Here is a 12,390-nt window from a genome sequence, read left to right on the forward strand (position 1 = left end):
GGCGCCATGATTCATGGATCTTAAAACACAGCGTCAAACTGTCGAAAGGAAAAAGGAAATAGTTTTAACCACAGTTGATGCATTTGACACATATGGATTGGATTGTGGATTTTGGTGGACGGCGTGGATCTGAACCATAAGTGGAGCCGTTTTGGTGATTGAGCAGATTCCTAAACCTTTTTTCTGCATTTTCTGTACTTTGTGACTGCTTGACAGAACTCTGTGCCGACTGTCCACATTCCTCTCTTAAAGTCAAATGAAGGGAGCCAACAAATTATGATGACCCAAAGAAAAGCCGTATTAACTTCTCCACTTCTCAAAAAATTCAAAATCAGAATAACTCACAGTTAATTTCAAAATCAACGGGATGGGTCTTGACTTGTAAGAGTGTACACAAACGCAAACGCAAAAATGGCACAACAACAGTACAAAGAAAGAAAAGTGTTTATTTGGCAACATGTTTTTGACATCTTTTTCCTCTTTTTATAGCTAGTTAGGGGAGAAAGACAGAGAAACAGCAAAAAAAAAACATACATTGTCATGAAGCTTCAAGTCAAGCACCAGACTCAATCAAACAATCAATCAATCAATCAATCAATTCTAAAATAGTACAATGACAATGTTGCATGTCTACAAGGCAGAGTACACTAAACTTGACCACCTCAGCATGTCTCCCAAACCAAAGCAAGACAAAACATCTGTTAGAATGACGCAGTCACGGTCCAATCATTTGAACAGACACATTCAGAGAAACAGGAACAGAAACTAGTTCTTCCCCCTCTGTTAAATTTGTTGCAGTTTGTTGATGGCATGCATTCCCAAAGAGTTCTCCCAAACAAGAACGTTCTGTGTTCCAAAGGGTTCTCCCTAACAAGAACCTTCTGTGTTCGTGGCACTCTTTCTTTGGGAGTGGATGCTACCTTTAAGCTCACAATGTTGGCAACATGGTACGCTTTCTACAAAAATATCTTAGTACAACACACCATCAAGGCCGATGTTTTCACAGTTGGATGAGAATGAGTGAGGAGACTGATGGGCCCTATCACTGTCTAAGAAGTGTAGCTTTCAATTCAGGCAAATTAAAGGGAGGAAAAAAGGAAATTTCCAAAGAACTCAGTTTTGGCTATTTTCCCTGAACCACAAATAACCATGAATTTTCCGCTGCAGGTTTTTAGCCTGTTTTGGCCACCAGGGGGAGTAAAGGGCCCACTGCAGCCAACAGTTTTCAGTGTCTGTGTTCAAAACAGAAGCACCTTAGAATAGAAGTGAACTCAGTTTCTACGAAAGGCCTGAAGTGTTACGGTCATCCTTTAATAATAGTGAGAGACTTGCACTATCTCAGCTACCGTAGGCTCTGCCATTACCAAGCTTCCTGAAACCTCTCCCAGTAGCAGCTCACTCTGACCAGGAAAGGGCCATGATCTGGGGACTCTTCACCAGACCAACGCCGCGCACCTGGATCAGGTCCAGATACATACCTGGTGAGGGCCATATCAGCCCCAGATTAGGCTCAGAACCGCCCAAAAATCAGAGCTATATTTGGACCAGAGTTGGTTGTTATGTGGATAAAACCTGATCCCGAATCAGTTGGGGCATGCCTTGTGCACTCACCATATCCATTAAGAGCTAAACTAAAAACTAAACTAACCCTGGGTTGACCACAGATCACTCTGACTAAGAAAACAAAACAAAACAAAGGCTGTTTGGTACAAGAAGGCGTTTCTCATCTAGAGTTTATCATCTGAGAAAGAAAGAGGGAGAGAGAGAAGGAGAGAGAGAGAGAGGGGGGGGAGAGAGAGAGAGATAGAGAGAGAGAGAGAGCGAGAGAGAGAGAGTCCAGTATCTATGTGGGTGAACAGGCCACAGGGTCTGACGAGCATGTGAGTATGTTCAGCATCCTGTGGGGTATTAGGGTATGTGCTTCGTGACTGAGGAAGTAAGGTCGTAAAAGAAATGACACTGGCCTTTAGCGTTAGCTGGCTACAGCCAGAGAAAGGGGCTTGTTGATTTGCTCTAAGCCAGGCAAAGCGATTGACAATTTTAGTGTTGAGGCCGAGACCAAGAAGCCACTACTTTGCATAAGTTAACTAATATATGGCATGATAAATGGATTTGATAAGCTAATAAAAAAGGGGGAACATTTCAGCAATAGTTTAAAAAAAAGCAAATGATATAGTTGGGCAGGATCATTTACAGGGGAGTCTGTTAGTGTTGGCCACCTCCATGGTTACAGCGAAGGTCCTAAAGTGCCACAGTTCCTTTCACAAAGTAGACGTACAGTGGTCACCATCCTTATTTTTAAAAAGTAAGAAATTTTGATTTGTCTTTCAATGAAAACAAAACGCTGATACCAGGCATTGAACCCTACCTTAAGCATTGTTTAATTTAAAAAAAAACATCTAAATTATTTTTTTTGTTTTGTACTTTCCAGAAGAAACAGGCTCTGTGGTTGAGCTTATTCCTCAGTGGTGATTGAATTGGAGTGGGGTGGTGGAGAGGGAGGGAGGGGTGGTCCTAAGGTCCATGGTGAGGCTTTAGAGTAAACAGCATCTCTCCTTGAAGCTCTTCTTGTTCTTCTTGTTCTTTCCCTTGCCGTTTTTGTCCTTGTTTTCCGACATCTTTTTGGACCGCACCTCCCTCATGAGGTCGAAAAACACCTTCGAGAAGAGAGAAAAACAAAAACAAAGACAAACAGACAAAAAACAGACGTGTTTACTTTCTAAATGTGTGAATATTTCATTAGCTTCCATGTCTGGTGAATAAGACCAAATTCAGACAACACTCCACCAGAGACTCACAAGCAACAGCCTAAAGTAAACTACAAAAGCCTCAAGGAAATCCAAACGGCTTCAGACCATATCTAAGATTGGAAGAATCTATCCACACAGACCACGGGCTGTCATTAATGGCCCAGAACACAAAACCTTTTGGCTAAATGTGACCGAGCAAGCTCAAACTCAACTCCTTGTAGTCTGTCAGGACCTGAGGATAGGGCTTCATGACAATATTTGCTAATAAGATTTCGGAGTAATAGACCCCAAGCAGGAACTATCTAGTGAAGACTGTATTAGACATGGTCCTCCTGCTATGTGAAATATCCCACAATGAGGACATTTACATGCAAATGATTGGTTCTTTAGTTGACAACCTTCTCACCCTCTTCGGGGGAAAAAGGAAATTGTCATCTTCCTGAGCAAGACTGTGTGCTCTCTACTTTTGAGTGTGAACACAATGCCTTGTCAATCACTCTCGTTGGAGGATGAATGCAACCCTGGGCTACCAGCACTGTTATTTACAGAGACAGAAACCCAAGGTTCAGTGGAGTGACGGCACCATCAATTGTGCATTGTGCAGCAGTCGGCCCGTCTCCTACCTGCCTGTTCTTTAATACTACACTTGGAAAACTAAAGGCATTCAAAGTATCGTATTCAATGCTGTCGCTTTCTATTGTTCTTTCCATCTGTCTTTGTCCTATAAAACGTAGCCGTTAAAATGTCCTACAGCCCTGATAACCTTCACAGATACATCTTATAATGTATGTTTCTGCAAACAGATATATCTTATAATGTATGTTTCTGCCCCTATACATGAGGGGACACAGGGAGAGTATGCAGACACAGGCTGAGCATAAACACTCTATAGTGTATAGACAACTGAGGAATGAAGCTGATGTCTTTAATTGGTGTATCCACATCTAATAGAGCTATGGTAAAAATCAATCTTTCTGATGTTCTGGTCAGCAGCCATGTTGCTTAAATGTAGTCTCAAATAAAAACCTATCCTCCGTCACCTATACCAGGGGGGTATTTCTAGTACGTGGAAACGAATGTACGTTTAGTGACGAACCCGGATAAGTTAACTCCGAGTAAGTGATAAAGTGGTAAACCTCCTAATAGAAGAGCCCTATGGCTTCATTCTCCTAGCAAAACATAGCCATAGAGTTTACCACTTACTCCGAGTTAACTTATCCGGGTTACTCACCAAACCACGTACTTGGAATACCCCTCTGGTCCCATAGCTGGATATATTCCAAGCCACTCAGTTTGTTTCCCATGTGCAGCGCCAGCACTGTGTACAAACACACAGCTTTTTTGATCACAGACACTGGATGGCCTGGGTCACACACACACACAAACACAAACACACACACACACACACACACACACACACACACACACGCACACACACACACACACACACACGCACACACACACAGGACCGTGAGAATGTGTTCTCTGAATTCAACGACAAGCATGATGGATTATAATGTTCCATAGTACTGGCTCTAAGGGGGTCCAGGCCTGGGCTCTGTTAAGAGCCTTGAGACAATGTTATTGTTTTGGCACTGTAAAAATAAAATGGATTCGAATTAATGAAGGCCTGAAAATGTACTGTGGCACTGTAGCGGGGTGGGGTGGGGGGGGTGGTTGTACCTTGTCGACGTTGGCGCGTGTTTTGGCGGAGGTCTCCACGTACTGCACGTTCCACTCCTCAGCTTTGCCCCGTGCCTCGTCCACAGCCACCTGCCGCCGGTCCTCCAGGTCCGACTTATTCCCCACCAGCAGCAGCGGGATCTTATCCTCCTCAGCCTTCACCCGCAGGATCTGCTCCCTGTAGAACACGCACGCACATACACGCACACGCACGCACACGCACACACACACGCACACACACAGACACACCCACACACACAGACATGCCCACACACAGACATGCCCACACACAGACACACCCACAAGCAGACACACCCACAAGCAGACACAGAATCAATACAGAAAATCAATACCAATGTATAAGCTTACATATAGCATATAACACATACATGGACACTTATACAGTCAACACATACAGACACACATACACAACATCTGCATAGGATGCACATATGATGATGTACATACACAGAGATGCATAGATGAATGTCTACACAAGAACACAACAACAGGAACACAAACACACACTAATCCACACACACACAGAGCACACACAAAGGACCACACCCACACAAGTAAAACTAAAATACACAGTGAAATACATACGGTTACAAAAGACCACACACAAATGCATATTGTGCGTGCACATACACACACACACACACACACACACACACTGCTATCATCAGACCAACCCATACCCCTACCACAACAAACATGCCCAGCTGGGGATTCCACAGGGGGCCAGATTTTGGTCAATATTATTCCAGTTTGGAGCGCATGGAATTTCAGCTCCCACTCCCACATTTTGTGCTTCCCTGTCTCTACACTCTGGCTCCCATACGCTAAAGGTTCTTGTAATAAAGACCTCCCAGCCCACATGTATATGCCATTGTTTTCACATCGACATTTTGCATCAAAATGTGTCAATCATTCGATCAATTAAAACAATTATCTAATCAATTAAACAATTTGCTGTGATTAGTTAAGATTGATTGCTTTTTTTTTCTCTTAAGACTGAACCGTGTAATAATGGAAATATTAAAGAATATCATATAATCAATGTAGAATGGAAGTATATTTAAATGAAATTGTTTAATAGTAGCTTTATAACATTTTAACACAGATTATCTCCTGTAAACTGCCATCAAGACCTTCAAAATGAACTGTAAACTTGAAAGGAATATTTGTTATACGTGTAGGCCTAGCACTTAAGGAGTGAAGGGACTTTTATTTTGAAATGGTGATTGATATGAAGACCCGGTAAAGCAGAGAAGAAGAGAGACAGACTCGTGAGGAGAGAGCTCATTTGGAGGGAGCTAGCGCCAAGGCCAGCCGGTCAGTAGTTAGCACATGGTGTGTAGCCCGTTGGGTTAGTTTTAAGTTGAAGCGCTCACTAAACTTGCAAGTTTGTAAATTCAACTAAGCTCTGTGTCTGGTCAGATATAGATACACCCAGATATTTGAGCCATTACAGGCACTTTCAGAAATAACAACGAAATAAGAACAAAACCCAGGCATCTGCGCAAAATCCATGGACAACTTCACAGTCGTATGTATGTATGTATGGATGTATGTATGTATGTATGTATGTATGTGCTCTTTATATTGCTACATACACAAACATACGCACACAAGTACATTAACATGTTTTTTATTTTGGTCTAACTCTGGCACCTGCATGCGTCCTTCCTTCTAGGTCCAGCAGACGGTCCCTCAGCAGTGGTGGTGTTATCCCTTTAACTGTGGTGCTGCTATACCTTTCACTGTGAGGTGCTATCCCTTTAACTATGGTGCTGCTCATCTCTCTGAGGGGTCAATCAAGTGCCAGACCATTTGAGTTTGTTTTGTTTTGTTACACACACACAGACACACAGACACACACACACACCTTAGTAACTGCCCTACTTTCCACATACGTATGTTTAACAAGCCGGGAGAGTAGCTTGGTAGATAACAATATGAAAATTAATGCATTGTGCATTGCGTCTGTTCTATCAAATACTGTGTGTGTGTGTATGTGTGTGTTTGTCTGTCTCTGTGTGTGCTTGTGTCTGCTTGTGTGTGTCTGTCAGTGTGTGTGTGTGTGTGTGTGTGTGTGTGTGTGTGTGTGTGTGTGTGTGTGTGTCTGTCTGTCTGTCTGTGCGTGTCTGTGCGTGTCTGTGATGGTGTAATAGTGTGTGTGTGTGTGTGTGTGTGTGTGTGTGTGTCTGTGTGTGTATAAGCATGTACACAGTAGTGTTCATATGCAGCACATGTGGGGTTGCTCTTCTCCATGCTGATCACATACCGAGAGCTGTCTGAAGGTGCTGGGCTTTGCTTGTGTTTGAGCAGCGAACCGTGTCCTACAGACCTCAGCTCAGACAGTGTGTGTCAGTGCGTGTGTGTGTGTGTGTGTGTGTGTGTGTGTGTGTGTGTGTTTATGTGATGGTGTGTGTGAGAGATGGTGTGTGCGAGAGACGTGTGCAAATGCTCCTGTGTATCTTTGTAGTCGAGTGCTGAATGCTGAGTTTCCAGCAGTCATGGCTTTGTCTGTGTGTGTGATGGTGTGAGAGTGTGTGTGTGTATGTGTGTGTCTGTCTGTGCGTGTGTGTGTGTGTGTGTGTGTGTGTCTGTCTGTCTGTCTGTGCGTGTCTGTGCGTGTCTGTGATGGTGTAATAGTGTGTGTGTGTGTGTGTGTGTGTGTGTGTGTGTGTTTCTGTGTGTGTCTGTGATGGTGTGATAGTGTGTGTGCATGAGAGTGTGTATCTGTGTAGCGGAGTGCTGTGTTCCCAGTAGCGGTGCGCTCCCTGACCTGAACTCTGCGGTAGCGGTGAAGGACTCGTGCTCGGTGATGGAGAACACCAGCAGGAAGCCCTCTCCGCTGCGGAAGTAGTTGTCCCTGATGGCCGCGTAGTCCTCCTGACCCGCCGTGTCCAGGATGTCGATCTGGACCTCCTCCCCGTCCAGGACCACTTTCTTCCTGTAGCTGTCCGCCTTAGTGGGCTCATAGTCCTCCACAAACTACAAGGAGGGAGATGCGGGTTTGGTATCCAAATCACGTAGCCACAACTCATTCAATACAGTACAAATATGCATTACAACTGCCAAAAGAATAAAATGAACTCTTTGGAGAAGTTACGCTGCCTATTGAGAACATGGTGTTCACACTTTGTTCACTGCTTCAGTGGACTACAAATGTTTTTACACAATGAATTTCCAATGTCCGAAACTTCTACATAATTCATCAGAAGTGCCGTATAAATAATGCATGCTTCAGCGTGTGTGTTTGTTTAGGAGTACTGTTGTGCTACTGTCTCATTTAGCTAGAGGTTCAACAGTCTGAGGAGGATAGTGGGGAGAAAGAGAGAGAGAGAGAGAGAGAGAATAAAAGAGAAAGGGAGGACAAAGAGAGACAGAGAATGAAAAAGAGAAAGAGACGGAGGTAATAAAAGAGAAGACATCGTTTTTGCCTCTACAGTATTTATTAAAATATACTGCAGTAAAAATACCATATCGTATCATTCATTCCTAAAACTATGTTCCATTTTAAAAGCTCATACAGTGCTTTAGATGTATAGCATACATACGTGCATATGGCCCATCTTAGCCTGAGCTCACCTCGTCATACATGAACTGGAGCGTGAGGGCGGACTTGCCCACGCCGCCGCTGCCCACCATGATGACCTTGTGCAGGGCCAGGGAACTCTGGTTCTTGCTTTTACTGGCTGCCATCTCGAGACTCCGCGATCACCCTCAGCGTCCGCAGAAACCCTCCGATCTCCTCCTGTGACAAGGTCAAAGGGAGAAGAAAGAAGGTTAGTACCCAAAAGGTCAACCTCTCCCTTCAAATGTCACCTTAATTCCTGGCGTGTGATGTAGTGACGTTTAATGTTTGACGACAGGCTTCTGTGAGTTTCTAACAATGTATCAATGGGGAGTTTATGAAGGTAAAAAAAAGGTTAGTTCAAAGGTCAACTTTCGATGAAGGTTACCATAATTTCGAATCAAGAGATCAAAATGCATGTCTAAAAAGCCTTAAAACCCATAAACAATAGATCGTACACAATACAGTGTTTATTTTGTTAGCCATTATATAGCCTATATACCATAAGCCACATTCACTCATAAAGCAGGAAGGGAGGTTTTACATAGCACCCCGAAACAATGTTCATTGTGAAACGTTGGGCATAGATTAAACGAAAAGCACAGCTGATTCACAGAGACATTATAGCAACATTGTAGCTTACATATCCTAACACAATAGACGATAAAAACATAGGATAGCACGTACTGATTTAAAAAAAATTAAAACTCTGCCTTCAACTAATCTTTCCCAAAAGCAACAAAGGCAAGCACTTTCTCAACATTATAATTAGTTCCAACTTATTTTAAAGTTTCCCTAGGTACTGCACAGTTACAGATGAATTAATTTATTATAAGACCAAACTTCATACACAGGGTACCTCGAGAGACCCTTCCTATTGGCGCCCAAGTGGGGATTGACTTAATTAAATCAAGTCCCATCCATCAAACCGGACTACAAAAGAAGGCCTCTCGTCAGGTCTAATTCACCAGAGGTTTAAGGAGATCCAGTCAGAGAAAGAACCTGCGCAGCGGAGCGCTGACTCTTATCGATTAAGTGCAAACGAGCAGAGGACCCAGGAGCCTCTCAGAGACGTTATTGATCGATAATCTGCACAGAAAACCCAGAGAGAACTGAGACCAGGAGAGCCTAGGAAGGGGGGACTTATTTCCACACATCAATCTGCATCTCTCTGAGGACACACACACATCAGTCTACAGACAACAACTGATACGGTACAGCCACTTATTATTTCACACATTGCATTTGGCACCTAGTAACCTTGTGACTAACTCAGTCTGGCACTTGGACTAAACTGATCGCATGGCAGTGTTAATGTGATAATGTAAAACTAATAAAGGATAGCATAATATTGTTTGCAAATTGAATTAATGTGTTGAGAACACCATGTTTCCTGATAAACAATCCAGATGCAGCTGGGGACCTCTCAATGATCACCTTTTGCATTGTGTTAGCTCACAATAACAACATTAGCAATAACAGCTCAAAACAATAACAGCTCCTGCTGGTTTTCTGGAAGGTCGAAGTCCTTGTTCCCTGGCACTCACTCAAAAACCCATTACAAGGACTCCCAAAAAACCTAATGTCCCCGACCCCTCTAACACTACTCCACACTACCTTGCCCGGCCAAGCTACCGCCGATTAGTGCAGGGAATGTTCTCGAATCCTGCTGTTAGTTTATGTCCTCAGCACCCCCCCCCCCTCCATGGACAGATACACTTTGCAGACCAGGCTTGGCAGTTCTCAAAAGTCAAATAACAGTAACACTGTCGCCTTTCACTCCGCTGTGAAATGACAACAGGAACGCTCCACTGTCGGGTGGTCAAGAGGGTGACGCATTCCTGAATGCTTAGGCGCTTTGTTTAAATTAGTCTGCATAACATACAACACACACTCTCGGTCTGCATCACCATCACTCTATACAGTTCATCCATACTCTACAAAGATCCATACCAGCAGATGTTACTTACAGACACACACACACACACACACACAATGCTGCTCAGTATTACACACAGAAACCTGTAGAGAAACACTAGATACTCAGTATTTGTAAAGTCTGCTCCCACTGTTTGAAGCACCGTAAGATTTTTGTAACAGAATACCAAGCCCACATTACACTACCTTGGACGTAACCTTGGAGCCTTCCACTTTCCTTCATCTCTCCTCTCGTCTCCCACTGTTGCATTTAGCCTAGTGACACACATCTTTGGCCTCTTTCCCTGACACTCTCTCTCTCTCTCTCTCACACACTCACACACACACACACACACACACACACACACACCCTATCAACTACCAGCTCCATCAAATGTCCCATATTCTTTATACTTTTTAAAATGATTACCCATGATCAGAAAGGAGGGCAGCCAGCATCCTCAGTCGCAGTCCTTCCCATTGCACTCTGGGAAAGAAGCTGTTACCCGTCAGACAGTTACAGTGAACAAGCGGAGTCTCACGCTGTGCCCAAGTGCTCTTTTTGGAGATCAGAGAGGGAAAGGTGTGTGTGTGTGTGTGTGTGTGTGTGTGTGTGTGTGTGTGTGTGTGTGTGTGTGTGTGTGTGTGTGTGTGTGTGTGTGTGTGTGTGTGTGTGTGTGTGTGTGTGTGTGTGTGTGTGTGTGTGTGTGTGTGTGTGTGTGTGTGTGTGTGTGTGTGTGTGTGTGTATGTGTGTGTGTGTGTGTGTGTGTGCCCAAGTGCTCTTTTTGAGATCAGAGGGGGAAAGCACAGCAGAATCAGGACCCGTCAGGGAGGTTTCAGACTGCAGAATGTGCCGACTGAGAGGTGTGTGTGTGTGTGTGTGTCCTGGATGCAATAGCTGACTCATGGGAATACTGCCTTATCTGATCTGCTTCACCCAACTGAGCTGATTGACTGACTGACTGGTCTGGCACACGGCTTCACAGCAGCGACCGCGCCAACGGATCAGGACAGCAGAATAAAACAGCCGTCAAAGAAAAAGAGGCTTTAACAAAGGGCAACACAAATACTTTTCAAGGAAATGAGTTTGCTGAAACAGTCTACGCAAGAGCAAAGAACACTTGTACTTATTTTTCAATGAATTAGTGTCACTGATTTAAAAATCATTCACGGGTAGCTTACATTTCCAAATCCATTTGACCCACATTTTCAGCATATTATGCCTCACAAGACGACTGGTAGTTTTATGAACTAATATCCCATTCATAGTCAGCCGGGTGAAAGAGAGGGAAGTATTGTCACTTCCCTTCCTCCCTGTCCAGGAAGTGAGGTGTTGAGGTTAGAGCCAGGCCTTCCTGCCATTGTTCCTGCTACCTTGAATGATGTGTGTGTGTATGTGTGTGTGTGTGTGTGTGTGAGAGTGTGTGTGTGTGTGGGCACTGGGTAAGACACAGCTGCTTTGGGCCGACAGCAGAGGCCTTCATGCTCTTAAATCTGCTGACTCAAGCAGCTCTGTGAGGCTGTTCCTAGCACGCCCGCACCCACTCTTACCACTATAGGTGCACACACACACACACCCACACACACACACTCTTACCACTATAGGTTATTCTCCGCTGCAGTTTAATAAATAAACACAGGCCAGCAGACATAACTACAAGCGGTCAGCCAAGTTTTTTTATAGGTATTGCAGCTTTATAATATCAAGAGCAAGCCCTCGGTGGTTGCCAGGGAGCCTATGTCTGTGTGTGGTTGAAGGACCGTGTGAGCTGACTACTGAAGAGGACTGAGCAGTGTAAGTGAGTCAGTCAAACACACATGGCACACACACAACACACACACATGCATACACACAATCATAAACACTGATGCAGACTCAAACACTCACATACACAAACATCAAAACACACACACACACACACACACAGTCAAGACATGTCAACAGTTCCCTCAATAAATAAGGGTTAAGTGTGTGTGTGTGTGTGTGTGTGTGTGTATGTGTGTGGTCAGTGTATGTTTTTAGGTGGTAGGGTAGTGATGTTGGGTGTGGGGGGTGTTATGGGGATGTATACGTGTGTGTGAGTGTTTGGGGTGAGTGTTTGGGGTGTGTGTGTGTGTGTGTGAGTGAGTGTCAGGTGTTTATTTAAATGAATGTGTGTGTGTGTGTGTGTGTTTTGATGTTTGTGTATGTGAGTGTTTGAGTCTGCATCAGTGTTTATGATTGTGTGTATGCATGTGTGTGTGTGTTTGTGTGTGTATGAGTGTTTAGGGGGAGGGTAGGGATGTGGGGACATGTTGTAGTGAGGGTTAAATGGGGGGCGTCCTTAGCTGAAATCACAGGGCTGGGGTGACCTACATACGGAGCTTCATCTCCCCACGGCTACAGGCTGCTGAAATATACATGACGCCAGACCCCCTTCAGGAGGGACGGGAGAGGGGGGGGGAGTGGAGAC

At 44.3% G+C, this 12,390-nt stretch overlaps 1 protein-coding gene across 1 annotated transcript in view; it reads right to left on the bottom strand.

The window, feature by feature from the left end:
• Positions 1 to 426: 426 nt before the first annotated feature.
• ralba (v-ral simian leukemia viral oncogene homolog Ba (ras related)) overlaps positions 427 to 12,390 on the bottom strand; it is a 22,872-nt gene continuing 10,908 nt past the window's right edge. The window contains exons 2-5 of the mRNA XM_080838436.1: positions 8,034 to 8,199; positions 7,228 to 7,436; positions 4,434 to 4,611; positions 427 to 2,657 (exon numbers count right to left, since the gene is read on the bottom strand). Coding sequence (XP_080694562.1) covers positions 2,535 to 2,657; positions 4,434 to 4,611; positions 7,228 to 7,436; positions 8,034 to 8,147 — 624 coding nt within the window. The 5' untranslated portion in view covers positions 8,148 to 8,199 and the 3' untranslated portion in view covers positions 427 to 2,534. The remainder of the gene's footprint in view (positions 2,658 to 4,433; positions 4,612 to 7,227; positions 7,437 to 8,033; positions 8,200 to 12,390) is intronic.

The sequence above is a fragment of the Sprattus sprattus genome (genome assembly GCF_963457725.1).
Source record: "Sprattus sprattus genome assembly, chromosome: 5".
Classification (NCBI taxonomy): Eukaryota; Metazoa; Chordata; class Actinopteri; order Clupeiformes; family Clupeidae; genus Sprattus; species Sprattus sprattus.